The sequence below is a fragment of the Zonotrichia leucophrys genome, chromosome 17, assembly GCF_028769735.1.
Source record: "Zonotrichia leucophrys gambelii isolate GWCS_2022_RI chromosome 17, RI_Zleu_2.0, whole genome shotgun sequence".
Lineage (NCBI taxonomy): Eukaryota > Metazoa > Chordata > Aves > Passeriformes > Passerellidae > Zonotrichia > Zonotrichia leucophrys.
In genome coordinates, this window is record NC_088186.1 from 9,098,557 (window position 1) to 9,115,103 (window position 16,547).

At 47.9% G+C, this 16,547-nt stretch overlaps 1 protein-coding gene across 14 annotated transcripts in view; it reads right to left on the bottom strand.

The window, feature by feature from the left end:
* The window catches only part of CACNA1B (calcium voltage-gated channel subunit alpha1 B), a 322,441-nt gene that overhangs the window by 19,292 nt on the left and 286,602 nt on the right, over positions 1 to 16,547 (bottom strand). For all 14 annotated transcript variants that reach the window (XM_064728143.1, XM_064728152.1, XM_064728150.1 and 11 more), the window contains 2 exons: positions 10,260 to 10,356; positions 1,946 to 2,054 (listed from right to left, as the gene is read on the bottom strand). In XM_064728143.1, coding sequence (XP_064584213.1) covers positions 1,946 to 2,054; positions 10,260 to 10,356 — 206 coding nt within the window. The remainder of the gene's footprint in view (positions 1 to 1,945; positions 2,055 to 10,259; positions 10,357 to 16,547) is intronic.

Here is a 16,547-nt window from a genome sequence, read left to right on the forward strand (position 1 = left end):
AAATTCAGGGTAGAGCAGAGCCAAACCCACAGCTCTGTTCCAAGGCCCAAAGCCAGCCTAAATACACACGTGGAAAGTGATTAAAGGCTGGGTGAGCCCCAGGCCAGCTCCCAGCTGAATTCCCCACACAGCAGGTAATTAAAGAGTTCATCTGAATGACAGAGATTATTTTTGTAAGAGCAGAGTGAGGGAGGAGGCTCTGGGTACTCTGTTACACCGTGGTTTGAACTCCCACAAGGGAACTCATTAGGGAGGTTTATTAAGGGCCTGTTAAGCCCGCTAAAGACTCAAATTAAATGTAGCACATGAAACCTATTCAAAGGGAGCTCATAACAACAAAACAGGTCAGAACCTCACACCCCAGAGCACAGCTAAACCACAGAAATAATCCAGGGTATCAGCTGAGTTCTCCTCTCTGGCTCCCTTCCAGTTTTCATAAAGGTGGGGGGAGCTTTTCCAGTTAAAAAAGGCTGACAGGTAACCAGAAACTGAAAATTAAACAAACTCTCAGCATCCTTAGCTAGGAGTTATTCCTGAAATAAGGTGCTGGCTCTCAAAGTCACAGGAAATCCTAAAAGCATCTGTAGAAATGAGTGTCTGATCCTTGTCTTGATCCCACTCCTTTGGGGAGCCTCAGGCACCTCAAAATTTTGTCCTCTTCCAGCAATGCCTCCCCAAAGCATCACAGGAGGGAGGAGATTAACTCAGATATTTGCACTGGCCTAAAACTGCTTAGTAAAGCACAGCAGCCTAACCCTGCCTTGCCCCTGCTCCCTGGAGCCTGGTTCCCTCTTGTTAACTTTTAAATTAGGTGTAAGAGTGTTTAGGCCAGGAATGGCTCGAGTGTGACCCCAGGCAGGCTGATGAGATGGGGTAACGACCCAGAGAAAAGGCCGGTGCATTTGTTACACTGCAAGGTTTAATTGGGAGCTGAGTAAACGCCTGATTAACCACCTCAATAATTCCATTTTATCTCAAGGTGGAATGTGCTGCAGGGCACTTGCAGTTCCTGCCTTGCTGCCAGCATGGAAGGGCTGGAATGGTTCAGAGGTGGTGTGGAAAATCATTTCTGATTCAAAGCAAGGAGGACACGTCCTGGGCTTCCCCTCAGAGGGTTCTCAGTTGGGATGGGCAGAGTTGCCACATTTCACTGCCACCCCAAAGGCACAGGGATGGTCAGGACCTCTCTGGCCTCTCCCCAAGCTCCCCTTCGTGGCCACATTTCTCTTCACAGAGAAAAGCAAGGCACAAATTCCCAAGGATATTTTCTGGGATTCACATCCTCTGAACCTCAGAGAAAGAAAAAACAATTCTTATCTCATTTACTGCTCCTGTGTTTTGGAACAAGTGGAATGCATTGAGGAAGATTGTTTACCTGAAGGAATTTACTTGATTAGATTCTGGTGTGAGTGTTTTGATTCACTGACCTATTGAATCCAGGTGTGTGTGTGAGGACAGTCACAAAATTCTGTGCAGTTGTGTGCAGATTCAGTTTGGATGTAGTGTAATATAAAATAATAGAGTATAATAAAGTAATTAATTAGCCTTCTGATATCAATGGAGTCCTCCTCATTTTCTCCCCAGACGTCAGGGTTGCCTTGATTTACTACACCCCTGTCCTCAGGTGTTGGCATGGGAAGACAGGAATCCCACCTATATTCTAAATTCTTCTATGGCAGAATTTCCATGGTTTTGGGAGGACACCAAGCCCACAGATTTCACTGAATACTCTGAGCTGGATGGGACCCACAAGGATTAAGTCAAACTTTTCATTGAATGGCCCATAAAGGAATAAATCTGTGCCTTTGGTGTTCTGGCACCTTGCTGGGACCAACCAAGCCCATCTTGTGGTCAGGAGCTGGGCTGTGAGCCACTGTGCTCTCAGAAAACCCCAATTTTGTCCTGGTTTGATCTCCAGGTGACCCAGCCACCCTGTCCCTCTCACCTGAGGCCAGTTTGATCTCCAGGGCCGTGCGGATCAGGGCCATCAGCGTGGAGGTGAAGTGCACAGTTAAATCCTCAGGGGAGATGGGCATGTTCATCCTCACCAGGCGCTGGGGACAGACAGGGCTGGCTGTGAGGAAGGCCAGGAGTCCTCCCCCCACCCTCACCTGCCCCTCTCTGAACCCCCAAAATACAAACAGGAAGGAACTTTTTGTGTGCTGAGCTGAAATTCTGCACATGGATGGCAGCTCCTGTCCAGGAGTGGGTTTGGGGTAGAACCTCAGTGGTTTAATGGGTGATTTGCCAGCACTACACTGCAATCCTACAGAGCTCTCCCAAAAAGAAGCCGGCTGGGGAGGCCATCATCCCATTTCCTGTCTCCAGTGGTGTCTGCATCATCCAGATGTTGGAACCCTGTTTGCTGAGAATTTCAGACTTTCTGTGCTGCCAGGCACTGACCCCCAAGAGAACACTGCATTGACCTGAGGCTGTAGGGAAGCTTCCAAAATGGAATGATAGAAATGGGATTGTGGGTGTGGAGTTTGAATAATTATGAATTCATATTGAATTATTAATAATTACTGAATAATTTTATATTATAATTAGATAATAATGGAGTTTGAGAAGTGGGTAATATCACAGGGTGGAAAACTTATTAAAGTTTTAGGATGCAGTAATATATATAAAGCAAGATGGAGGTTTTAGGGCAGAGGCTGGGCCTGCTTCTTCACAGGTTTAAGTACTATTGTGTAATTAGATAAAAAAGTCCAAGAAGTCCCTGGGCGTGGATCTGCCTGAGCACAGCCTCAAAAACCAGTGGCAGCTTGGTCTGGGCCCTTTGCTGGGGAGAGAATTTCATTGCCACGTGAAAGCTGCTTGGGCTGTAATTTACACCCCTCTGTCTGCCCAGGAACCTCCTCTGTGTCTAACAACAGCCCCCAAGGCTGGTGGAGGTGCCAGCTGCACTCCCCTGTGGCTCTGGGCACTGCAGCAGTGGGCACAAGCCTGGCGCTGTTTGCAGAGATGCAGATTTTGCTGTAGCCTCTTTGCTGCCCTGGGCAAAATCTGCAGGATAGAAACTCCTCAGCTGATGGGCATGAATATTCCTGCTGGGGAAGGGAATGTGGTGCAGGTGAGAGCAGTGAGCTCCTGGAGCCTCAGGGCTCAATGGAAGCCCCAATTGCTGCTCCTTTGTTTCCCCAAACCAAGCCCTGGCTGGGGCATGAAGACTTGGCCAGGTTTTCCATCTCTGGGATAACCTCCCTGCTTTGAGAATCTTCCAACTCCTACTTCCAGCTTCCACTTCCAGCTTCCCACATGTATGGACTGAGCTGCCCTAGAATCCCAGAGTGGTTTGAGTTGGAAAAGACCTTAATTATTATCTCATCCCACCTGCTGCCATGGGCAGGGACCTTTCCCTAGCCCAGGTTGCTCCCAGCTCTGTCCAGCCTGGCCCTGGACACTTCCATGGCCTCAGGGAGGGCAGACCCCAGCCCTGGCACCTTCTGGAGGCAATTCCCTCCAGGGGGACACTTGTTGGTGTTGGCATGAGCAGACAGAGAGCACAAAGTGCTGGTCCAGTGTAAAATCTGCTCAGAGGAGCTGAAATCTCCTTGTTAACCTATTTACACATGTTCAGCTCTCACTGCATCCTGCAGGGACCAGAGACCACTGTAACAACGTCCCTGTCCCCTGAAGTCTGGGACAAACCTTGTGCTTTCCCTCACAGCATACCCAGAGGTCATTCTGTGTCTGCCCAGCCTCAGAGACAGGGAAATCAAAGTTCAGCCTCTCAGTCAGCGACAGTGACAAGTGCTGGCAACACCACGGGGTTTTTTCTGTTCACTCATGTCACATGAAACGGGAATTAATTCAAATTCTGCCCTCAGCACACAAAAAGTTACAAAAAACCATCAATGAGAGCCCACAGTTAGCAATCAGAGAGTCCCAGAATCCCACTAGGAGTGGGAGAGAGGGAAGGGATGCAGAGAGAAAGAAGATGCATGCAAGTGAAGAACAGGCAAATGAGGAGCAATTCCCCACAGGAGAGCTCTATCCTCACAGAAACCACCCCCAAAAACCACTGGGGCACATCTCAGGTGTCCCCAGCTGAATTCCCAAAGGATACAGAGGCACAACACAGGCCACCCACAGCTGCACTGAGCAGTGCTTTCCTCCTCAATCTGAGCCAGGAACAGAGGATTTAGGGGATTTTCCAAGGGGATTCCCACTTTTGGAAGTTTAGCTGACCAAAACCCACATTTTGCTGCAAGCAGGCACCTGGAAGAGGCTCCCCTACCCCACCTCCCTGCCCTGCTCCCTGCATTTCCCTCTGCACTGCCATTTTCTCCATCCCAGTATCCAAACTGGTCAAACTGGTCACTCGGACACCTCCAGGCCATTGGAATCCCCAATGTGAGAACCCAGCAGGGAGCAGAAAGGGGGGGTTGAGGGGCTCAGGAGAGGGAAGCTGTGATGGGATGAGTCCCTGTGGCCCCTCAGGTGCCAAACTGGGATTCACCTCCCTTTGGACAGCACTTGAGGAGTTCTTGCCCTGCTAAAGGGAGCTGCAGGTTGGCCCTTCCAGCTGCCCATTTCTTGGCCAAAAAAAAAGCCAAAAAATAAGAGAAAAATGCCTCAGAACCTGCAGCAGCCAAAGCAAACAGGCCTCAGCTAAAGCCACACAAGATCCTCCCAAAAACAGGGAAAATTCCTGTCTTGGAAGCCCCTGGCTTGAGAAAATCTGTTCTTTAAATTAATATCTGGCATGTCTGAGAGCTCCTGCTGAGGATGGAGCAGCTGGAAGAAAAGAATTAATTCATCTTGGATCCAAAACAGCTCTGCCATCACGGCTGGGGTGGTGAGGGAGGGTTGGGTGAGACATTGTGACCCCACAGCCCAAATCAATGTCCCAAATCCCTGTGGGCACCCAGAGGAGCCAGGAGGGATTTGATCCTTGAACATTGTCTGGTGTGTTTTCCCAATGCCAGAAATTCAGCCAAAAAGCTGAAACTGCAAACAAAAATTGTATTTTTTCCTTTCAATATTACAAAATAACCTTATACATAAAAATATCTCCTTGTGCAGAGCTTGAAATTTCAAGCTTTTCCAGGCTTACTTTCTAATTTTATCTGTATTTAATTTCTCTTTATTTCTAGAGGATCCATTTAAAAGGAATCCAGTTGAAATTGGTAACATTTTTCAAACTCAGAATATTCTGCTTGACCCAACATTTCTCCTTGAAAAATTCAGTCAAGAACTTTTGATTTTCATCCTGCACCAGGCTAGAAGAGAAAACCTGAAGTTTTCTCAAAGATTTAGGGACAAAAAATAGGTTAAAAAAAAAAAAAAATTGAAAAAGTTGTTTAGAGCGTACTCAATTTAAAAAAATTAACTTTCACCCCATTTTTTTCTGTTTCTTCTGCTTGAAGTTGTGCTTCAAGGCTGTGTCAGAGCTGTAGCTCATGGTTTGAAATAGGATGGAAAAAATTGAGAGGGAAGAGGAGAGGGAAAGGGAATGAAGGGGAAAAAAGTCAAATGGGGGAAAAAGGAAAAGGAGGGAAAGGAAAGGGGGGGGAAGGAAAAGGGAGAGAAGAAAAAAAGAAAAGGGAGGGAAAAGGGGAAGAAAAAAGGAAAAAGACGAGGGAAAAGGAAAAGGGGGAACAAAAAAAAAAAACGGAAAAGCAACAACGAACCAAAAAATCCCAATAACAACAGAAATAACTGAACCAAAACAAACAGAAAAAAAACCCGGCTCTAATTTGAATAATTTCCCATCTTTTTGGAGCCCAGAAGGAAATTTTAGGAGCCTGCTGCTCCTTGCCTGCACTGATGAAAAACGTGCATCACGTGGGAATCGCCAGCCACAACCCAGGGGCTGGACCAGTGTTTGGACTCGATGATCTTCTCCATCCTAAATGATTCTGTGATGCCATCAATTTTAGTCTTTTCTATCCCATCAGACGAAAAGGGGGAAGAAAACCTCTTTGACATCACTCTGCTGTTCTAGGATTTGCTCACTGTTCTGAGGTCCCTTCCAACCCAAACCATCCTGGGATTCTGTCACTCCTGGGAGGAGCCAGGGGCGCTCGGGTGAATTCATAATGGGAAACATTAAAAAAGAAGGAAAAAAAAAGGAAAAAGGAAAAAAAAGGGGGGAAAAGGGGGGGAAAAAAAGGTGGAAGTGGTTGCCAGGAGCCCTGAGCTGCCAGGACAGGAATCCCCGGCCCCGGGGGAGGAGGCGCAGCCGGCAGCAGGTGGAGTCCCCGCTCCGCTCTGGGATCCCGCCCGCAGCCCCCGCGGTTCATTAGTTGGATTTGGAGCTCGTTAAAGCAGGAGAGGGCCCCGGAGGCAGCAGCACCGCCGATGTCTCCGGAGTCTCGTAATTAACGCGGTGCTGATAACGAGCGGCTGATTAGAGGCGGGGTCGGGAGGCAGCGCTCGGGGCGCGGGGTCCGGGCGCGGTCAGGAGGCGGCCCCGGCGCTGTTTAATTGGGAATTAACAAAGGCAGCGCTAACGAGGAACCAAATCTCTGTGACAGGAATAAATTCACTTTCAGCTTTGCTCAGGAGCTGCCTGGACAATGGCCCAAAAGGCAGTGAAAGGGTTGGAGGAATAGGAGGGAAATTCATCCCGGGATCAAAGGTGTATTGCTGGATTTCAGCCTGACCCAGAAAAAAACTACTACACCCTAAATCCTGTTCCCTGGCACATTTCTGAAGAGGAGCACACAGTGCCTGGAAAACTACTGGCACCCCGACAGATTTGAATTATTAAGAGCACCCCATAAGCCTCTGGGACAGGAACTGCTCTGGGGTGCAGTCCCCAGACAGGAATAAATTCGGGACACTGGAGCGCTGCTGTGGGAAACGAGGTCGAGTTTGGTGAATAAATTATTTGCTATGAATAATTCACACCGACCTAGTTGGAAAGATTCTATCTGGTTTAATTCTGCTGGCTTTGGAGAGGCTCTCCACGGCTTTTATCCCTCTCAGATCATCCCAGGAATCACAGAATCCCGGGATGGTTTGGGTTGGAAGGGACCTCAAAGCTCACCCAGTTCCGCCCTCTGCCACGGGTGAGCAAATCCTAAGACAGCAGTGAAGGCAAAGAGGTTTTTCTTCACCCTTTTCATCTGATGAGATAGAAAAGACTAAAATTCATGGCATCACAGAATCATTTAGGATGGAGAAGACCTCCAAGACCATGGAGTCCAAACACTGATCCAGCCACCACTGACCCATATCCCCCAGTGCCACATCCACATCTGTCTGGTTTTAAATCCCTCCAGCAGTGGTGATTCCACCACTGCCCTGGGCAGCCTCTGCCAGGGCTTGAAAACTCTTTGTGTGACAAAATTCCTCCTGATGTCCAGTCTAAACCTCTTTTAGCACAGCCTGAGGCCGTTCCCTCTCCTCCTGTCCCTGTTCCCTGGAGCACAGCCCGACCCCCGGCTGTCCCCTCCTGTCAGGAGCTGTGCAGAGCCACAAGGGCCCCCTGAGCCTCCTTTGCTCCAGGCTGAGCCCCTTCCCAGCTCCCTCAGCCTCTCCTGGGGCTCCAGACCCTTCCAGCCCCTCCATGCCCTTCTCACTGTGGGTGGCCCAGAAGCGAGCACAGGAATTTGGGATTTCCAGCCTCCTCCCCCAGCCCCGTGCTGGATAGAGCTCCCTGGGGCACCTCGGGCAAGCAGCAAAGCCACACGGAACTGCAGAGGCTGGTCAGGCTGACCAAGGAGAACAGTTGAGAAAGGGGAACCAGAAAACAGCAGAAAGGAAGGACAGCAGCCAAGGAGGCCGCAAAGAGGGGAAAATCCGAACAAAAATCAGTGTGGACGTGCTGAGAAGGCAACAAAGACGTGGGGAGAACACACAAAACCTCTGACAAGGACTGGGGAAAGTAGACATGGAAAGAAAAAGGAGGGATATGTGGGGCAAAAGAGCTTTTGCTGGACAGAACAGTCAGGGGTTTAAAAACCAGAGGGAGAGGGAGAAAACAGGGCAGAGACAAAGCCCTGGCTGCTGTTGGCGCTGACTGAGCCACACCTGCAGGAGCAGGGGGTGATGTCCCTCTGCAGGCTCTGGGAGGGGTCGTGCCAGGGATTTCAGAGCCTCTGAGCCTCAGGGGATTTCAGTGCCCAGGGGATTCAGAGCTCTGATCTCTCAGGAATTCATGCCCAGGGGATTTCAGAGCCCTCCTGAGTCTCTCAGGGAGATTCAGTGCCCGGGGATTTCAGAGCCCTCCTGAGTATCTCTGGGGGATTTCAGTGCCCTCCTGAGTCTCTCATCCACTTGGGAGCAGATGCCACATGAGTGACACCACGGGGGACACCTGGCAGGAGCAGGGCAGGAGGTGCCACAGCCCACCACAGCCATGGGGGAAGGTGCCCAGCACCAACCCATGGACGTGCTCATGGAGAAATGGAGGAGGAGCAAAAACCAGTCCTGGCTCATGAGGGGTTAATTTTATCAGCAATAACTGGGTGAGAGATCAGCCCCAAGTGCAGCTTTAATCCATGGGGGAAATCCTGATCTTGTCTTAAATCAGTATTTTGTAGTTCAGGGCTCTTTGATAAGGGGGAAATGAATGTGATCATCTCCAAACTCAGAGAAATCCAAAGTTCACCCAGACTGGAGCTGTTTGAACCCATCTCTGCCTGTGCTTGTGACACACAGACACAATCCAGAGGTTTCTTCTGAAATGGGGAAAAATTAATGATGTCTTTAAAAAATCAGGAGTCTGGGTTATAAAAAGAAGCCATTCCTATGTACCCTGGTTCTGTGGGTTTGTTCTGTAGGGAGAGACAAATTAAGGAGATATCAGGAAATTCTCAGGCTGAAGAAATGCCTCTGGGCACAAAGTCTGCTATGAAAACCAGCCCAAATCTTACTTTAAATGCCAGTTTTAACACATGATCTCCTTATCCCCTTTTGTTTTCTTCCTTTTTGAATTCTACAATATTTAGGGGGAAAAAACTAGTTTTATCCTTTGTGGTACAGCTGCAGAGCGGATCTGGTTGCCCACCTGCAAACACCTCCTTTCAGCAGGACACAGCTCTCCTAAACCAATGGAAACTCACACGTGGCAAATCCTTGGATTTCCGGGGATAATTCGTGTCTAAAATAGCTGAGACCTGGAATTTGGATCTAGTTGGGTTCCTCAAGCTCAGTTATGGTGGCCAAAACCAAATCAAATACAGCAAAGCCACCTCACTGGAGAGATTTAAGGTTATGTTTCATTTTCATTTTATTTTAAATCCTGGAAGGATCTTGTAGGAAGATTTATCTGAATTTCTTCTTGCCTGAATAAATCAGCCCCAGGGTTGGCTTGAGCCTCTTCACAAAAATCTTGGGTTTATTTGGTCTCAGTGAAAAATCCCTCAGTACAGGAGGGGCTGTTGGGGTGTGGATCCTTTGGGTTGAGTTTTGGGGTTTGGGGGTGGCTGGAGTGCCACCAGCACCCAGAAAATCCTGCTGGGTTTGGTGGATCCTCAACCACACCAGTGATAAATGGCTCTGAGCAACCTCTCCCTCTAAACTATGAGGTTCAGTGGTGAAACTTCCAAGGAATCCCCCTGGAAATGGAAGTCTCCAAGCACCCTGAGAGTTGTTGGGAGGCCAGCCTGGCCTTTACTGCTCCATTTCCATCTGAATTTCCAGCCAGGCAGCAGCCTTTGGGATAGAATTCATTCTGGTGGCTCAATTAAAAAGTTTTGCCAAATCAGCAATAAGCTGGAGTGATTTCTCCACCTCCCTGTCCTAAATGTTTTCTGTTAAAGTCATTTTTTCCACGAGGGTGTTTAAGGAGCCCTTCTGGTGTTGTCTGTGTTTAATTGCTTGCTCACTCCTACAGTACTGCCTACTCTAATTACTCCAGTCTAATTAAGAGGAGACAAAAACAACATTCTACTGGAGGATTAGTGAGACAAAGAGCCCTAGGAAGAAAAATGGGGATCTAATGGGGGGTAATTTCCTCATTAGCATTGTCCCTCCCCAAATTAACCTAAATGGGAGGAGAATGAGAGAAAAGAGAGAGAAACACTGACAGAAAGAGCAGAGACATACTTAGAAAGACAAACTGATGTGCCAGTTTAAAAGACCAGGAAAAAAGTTACCCCCCAAAAAATTTTATATATATATATATATAAATATATAAAAATTAAAAAGAAAAAAAAATCAGAAGATCCAAAATCTTGCTTGGAAAGCAGAGAAAGCACCAGAAAAGTCCAGAAGAACAACACCAATGCCACAGAAACCCCACTTGAGCCACAGCACAGAAAGCTGGTGGTTGGGCAGGAGTTCCTGGGGAGGTTTTCTACCTTATAGGCAACACGAGCTGGGCATTTCTTCCCAAGGCCTAGAGGTGGGGACATGTGTCTCAGCATCTCATACATGTCTGTGTAACTGATGCGCCCGCTGGCACCACAGGGATGGAGGCAAAAGCACCAGGACACAGAAATCCCATCGGATTGAGGCGGGGGAAAACGGGGAAGGGGTGGGGGAAAAGGCAACACAATGGAGCAAATGAAAAGGGAGAGAGAGAGAAGGGGAAGCAGACAAGAAAACAGAGATCTGGTTAATCAGATTTCTCCGGGAAACAAAACCAAACTCAAGAGGTGGGGCAGGAGAAAGGAGGCTCCGCTTCCATTGCTGTTTCAGCGCCCAACGTCTCCTCCTCCTGCAGGGGTGGCCCTGGGAATGATTGATGTCCCCTGGGGATGATTGATGCCCCTGGGGAATCCTTGATGCCCCTGAGGAATCCTTGATGCCCCTAGGGAATGCTTGATGTCCCCCGGGGGAGAAGGGGTGGCAGGGCTGGGTTTGGCTGGCTGTTGGTGGGCTGGGGATGAAGGCTCCCCCATCACCCCCCAAAGCAGCCAGGTCACCATGCCAGGGAGAGCTGGGGGCAGAGTTATGGGACAGGGCTGGGGGAACACAGCCCAGCTTTCCTGCCAGGAAGCAGCACTTTGGGTTTGGGTTTGGGTGATGGGACAAGGGAGGAGCCAAACGTGTGGGAATTGTTGAGGGATGCACCGGGACTGCTCCCATTCCCAGCTGAGGCTGGGATTCTGCAATTTCCTGCTCCAGCAAAAGCAGAGCCCAGCCCTGGCAGGAGGTGGGAGGAGAACCTGCTCCTCCCTCACTTTTGGGGGGGCTTGTTTTTCACCAAGCCAACTTCAGCTGGGAATTGCAGAGGTTTGGGAAAAGTCCATCAGAGCAGCCCATTGCTCAGAGCATCTCCCTTCAGCGCTTGATGGATAAATCCTGGCCTGAAAAACAAGGGGTGCAAAACAGCAAGAAATTCCCGCTTCACCTTTTTTGTGCCTGTTGGGAGCAGAACTGTGCCAATCTCCTTTTGTTTTCCCAACTGCTTATACAATGTGCAAATCTCTGCTGCCTGGCATCTGAGGAGACCCAGGGATGTTATTAATTAGAGTTTCATCCCTGGTAAAGCAGGATAATGTCCTCATCTCTATACCAACAAAGAAAACCTGAGCACCCATTTAAACCCCTCTTTCTGAGCAGGAACCTTCCCAGCAGCCCAGTGCCCTGACACACATCTCAGTTCCTATGTAAAGCTTTGATGGAGGAGGTGGAGGAGAGAACTCATCCAGCCCAAAACATCTATTCCTGTCCCTGGTAACTGTGCAGATAAAATCCCACCCAGCTCTCCCAGCCCAGAGCTGATTTGGAGGCTGCTGAGAGACACAAAATCAAAACTGGAGCCAATGTCCTCCCCTGGCTCCTTCCTGCTCCTGGGTTGGGGTGTGGGGTCTCCTCTTCCTCAGCAGAGCTTCTGAGCTCTTAATCCTCACTCAGGTGTTGGAAACACCTGGGCTGGAGTGGAGAAAAAGAGGAAGCTCTGGGCTGGCTGCTTCCAGCCTTCTCTTTCATCTTCTGTTTTCCAAGAAATTCCCTGCCTGCACTGAGTCCCCACTGATGCCCATCCCATGCTGATTTCTCAGCAAGATCTGTCCCAAATCCTCCACTTGGCCTCCCAAGCACAGTGAACTCCCCCTGTGCCATGAGCAGGAGCTTTCCCTGGGTGTCCTCCACAGCTTAGAGACGTCATTTGACCCCCAGGCCATCTCTGGCTGTGGCACCATGGAAAACTCATCCCTCATCCCTTATCTCTGCCTAGATCCAATGGTTTTCCAGCTCAGGAAAGGGCAAATTGATCACTCAACAATTGATCAAAAACCACTACAAAGCCAAACCAAAGTTGCTGCTCCCTGGAAACCGTGGGATGCCATTTCTCTCTGGAATATATTGAAGTGCTGGGATGATTTTCCCCAGGACTTCCCAGCTGGAGCTGGCAGGATGGAAGCTGGAGGGTTCCCTGTCCCATAAAACTGCCTGTCCCCATCCAGCTGGGGTGTGGGAGGAGACAGGGAAGGGATGCATGGAGGAGAAAGGAGGCAGTCAGTCAATCATTCCTTTTTTCAGGCAAGGGATTGGTTACTTTACACTTTCTGTTCTCTACTGGTTGCATTTGCACTCGGGGGAGGGAAGAGGGGAGAAAAAGAAACAGAACCAGGACTAGAGATGCTGGAGGGATCTCTGAAATTCCAAACCTTGTAGGCCACCCTATGAGGGCACTTCTTTCCTAAGCCCAGGGGTGGAGCAATTACACGTAACAAATTGTACATATCCTTATAATGAATGCGGCAACTGGAAAGGAAACACCAGAGGTTATGACAGCAAAATCCAACAGGAATCAGCTTTTCCACAGGCAAACAGGGAAGAATCAGCTTTTCCACAGGGAAACAGGACAAGCTGGAAGGGCAAAACACGCTGAAAAGAAAGGTTAGTCTGGAAAGGAAGGAGCCACTTTAACACACGCAGAGAACTTCCAACTGCTCACCCAACCTGATATCCTTGGATTTTCCTCTGGGAAACCTTCAGTGCTGTGTGGAAGGCTTCCCAAGCATTTGGTTTCCTTTCCCACTCATGTTTTAATTCCCTATCCTGAGCATCAGCTTTCAGACTCTGCTGCCCAACACCCAGAGCCTGCAGGCCACAAAGAGCCTCTTTAATGGATTATTCCTGGGATTTTATTACAGCTCTTCAATGGATTATTGCCAGGATTCAAATTAGCTGCTTTAAAACCTTGGGAACCTTTCCCTGCCACTGTCACCTCCTACATAACCCCAGCAGGGCCATTCCTGGGCAATGAGGAATTTGCTGGGAGAGCAGAAAGTGTCACCTCCAGAGCCTGCTGGGCATTGGCACTGGGAAAATCCCACTTTCAATACGAGAAGGAGAAATCAGACACCTCCTGGAAGCTTTATGGTCAGTCTCATTAACTTCCCACAATAATTTCAGCTAATTAAACAGCAGGATTGTATTTCTCAAACTTTTTTGTATAACCTAGGTGAGAAGAGCCAAACTTCAAAACTACCTCTGAAGAAAACTGGAATGCTTTGGTGCCTTAGATTGGAAATGGGGCTGTGTATTCTATTCCTGTCTGTCAGAGCTGGGGCAGTTCTCTGCTGTCCATGGGGCAGTTTTTTCTTTCTCTCTCCCACAGCCAACCCTCCCTCCAGGAGATCTCTGCTGTCCATGGCCACTGAGTGTCCCTGCAGGGCTGATCCCATTCCAGCATCCCATGGGGAGATGCTGTGCCCAGGGGAGGAGCCAAGCATTCCTACCTGGATCCAATCTGAGTCTGGCACACACAGCAGCCTTTCCCTGCATTCCAGAGGAGACACGCCCTTTTTCCTCTGGGACCATCTCCCCCTGAGTGAAGGAACTCCCCCTTTGCAGGATCCGTGCTGCAGCAGAGCCACAGCTGGCACTGCAGGAGGGCTGAGCCCCCATGGGATGGGGCTGGGACACCTCCCTGACACACAGGGGGGCAGGTTGTATTCAATGGTTTGTTTTATTTGTACTGTTGCATTTGTATTTTTAATTTTCCTAGTAAAGAACTGTTATTCCTATTCCCATATCTTTGCCTGAGAGCCACTTAATTTCAAATTTATAGTAATTCAGAGGGAGGGAGTTTGCATTTTCCATTTCAAGGGAGGCTCCTGTCTTCCTTAGCAGATACCTGGCTTTTCAAACCAAGGCATTTGGCCTCTCTGTATTTATTTTGGTGCATTCTGTAAAGAAGGCTGGAATGTTTTGGGAGAACGCTTTCAGTGTTGCTGCTTTTTGGGATGTGAAGAATTAAGGTCTATTCAAAGCCTTCTCCAATCAAGTCCAAACTGTGAATTTGAGAGGAAATGGAACCATGCAAGTCTTGGCTCCAGGCCTAATTGTGGGTCTAAAAAGGTTTGGGTTTAACTGAAGCACCAAGTTTACACTTTCCTTACAATTTTAGAAGGATTCTGGAAGATCAGGGGGTCGCAAATATGGCTGAACACTTCCCTGAGCTCTCCAAGAGTTTGAGGAAGGCTGGAAAACCAACAGATGTTTTGCCTTGGGAGATCATGGCACAAAATCAGGACAAACAGGGATCCTTTTCCCGGTTCAGAGAATTCCAGAATGGTTTGGGGGGGAAGGACCTTAAAGTCCATCCCATCCGTGCCATAGCAGGGACACCTTCCACCATCCCAGGGTTCTCCAAGCCCCTCCAGCCTGGCCTTGGGCACTGCCAGGGATGGAGCAGCCACAACCTTTTGTTTAAATCTGATTTTCCTCAGCATCCCGTTATCCCAGAGAGCCCAGAGCCCCCTTGGGAGCACCTGCAGCTCCTGCTGAGTGCTCTGGGACAGCTGATGGCAATGGGATGGCCAGAGCAGCATCACCACTATCCCCACTGGGTGGGCACTGGGAGAGGAATAAAACCGATAAAGAACTCACTTTCTATATGTTGAACAAATAAAAGCTCCTACAAATCCAATTGTGTTTTCTTTCCCTGTTCATCCTTAAATCCTGTTTTCCCTACTTTCTTAATTAACTCTCACCAAACCACCCTGTGCTCCCCATTTCTCTCAGTCCCTCTTTTTTTCTTGTGAGCTCAAGGCTTTTTGTCACCCCTAAATCCAGCAGTTTTCCCATACTCACCCCTAGGGAAGGTGGCACAGCTGGAATAACAGCTCCTAGCTGCTTTTTTTACTTCAATTTCAATGTTTTTTCCTAGAAAATTTCCAGGGAGTTGGATTTTGTAACAAAACCAATGGTAATATCAGAAATAGGGGTAAAATACACATTAAGTTGTGTTTAAAATATTATCTATATAATAAAAATATAACAGTAGTGGAGTATCTTTCATTGGGGGTCTCAAGCTAAGAAAAATGGATAAACACTGTAATTCCATTTTCCTTGGGATAATCAAGAAGAGACCTTGGGAGAAATGATAGCTAGTGACCACATTCAGTTCAAATCATGGAATAATCGAATAATAAAATCAGTTGAGTTGAAAAAGACCTCTAAGATCAGAAAGGTCTTAAATCAAAATTATTGAAAGCTCAGTTCTGCCTTAAAGTGTGAAAGGATTTCAGATTTGTGGAGATTTTAGTCCCACTTCTGAAAATGTGATTTCAGTGGAACTGTTCACACTCAATAACTTCCCACCAGAGTGAAAAGGAAACAGGGTTAGAAAAAAAAATAAAAACAAGAAACCAGAATTAGCATCTTAGTATGTGACATTTTCTGCATTACCAGCTCTGTGAGTGGAAAGTTTGGCCCCTGAGTGACTCAGAGTTAATAGAGCGAGAAATCTTCCTGTAAACTCACTGCTGGTGCCTCTTCTGGGTGGAAAGTTCCTGAATATAAACATTAAAAATCCACATTGATCCCATTTTCCCCCTTGCAGGTGTGTTACTCCTCCCACGGATGTAAAGCCAAGGCTGTTTTTCTAAGGAGCACTCCCGAGTTTTCAGCTTCATTGAGATTTTTTTCATTGAGGATTGGATTGGAAAAAGAAAAGCTATTTGTGCCTGCTAAATCCCCACAAAGGATTTGCTGTGTCACAGACCTCATGGGGATGAAAATCTGCCTGGAGATTACAAGCTGGTAGTAAGTGAAGAGTAAATATTCAGATTGGTAGTAGGGGTGGCTTGGAGCAGTTCAAATCCCTCACAGTTCAGAGAAATGCAGGTTTTTGGAACAACTTTCCATTTAAAGTTAGGCTAAATCAAATCATTTGAAATGAGATTTGAAAGTAGTTTAATTGCATCCTAGCAGGGAGTTTGAGATGTTGATTATCCAAATACTCCCTGCCTCTGTCTCTGCTGAAGGGAAACAAAAGAGAAAGGAAAGATTGGAAGAGCTGGAGGCATCACAAATCCAGAGGAGATTCATGGCACAGGAACTCACAGGGAGGAAAAAAGGGATCCAAAATTAGCAGAGTTTTAAATTAACAAGGAGTCTCCCAACAGGCAAATTCCCAAATAGAATATCAAGGAATTATCGGGACCTGCGACAGAGCATCCAGAAATGGAATAACCCCATCACCAGGGCAGTGGTGCAGCAGTACAGAAAAGCAATTTATTAAATCAGTCCTGCTCTAGAAGTGGTCATTGGGCAGGGCCATTCCCTCAATTTAAGAAAAAATCCTTAATTTGGGTTCTGTGCTGCTGCTCCACTGCCTAAGCCCAGTGTGAAGGTCCCCTGTGTCTTGGAAAAAAATAAAATTTAAAAATAAACATTGTCCAGTGTGA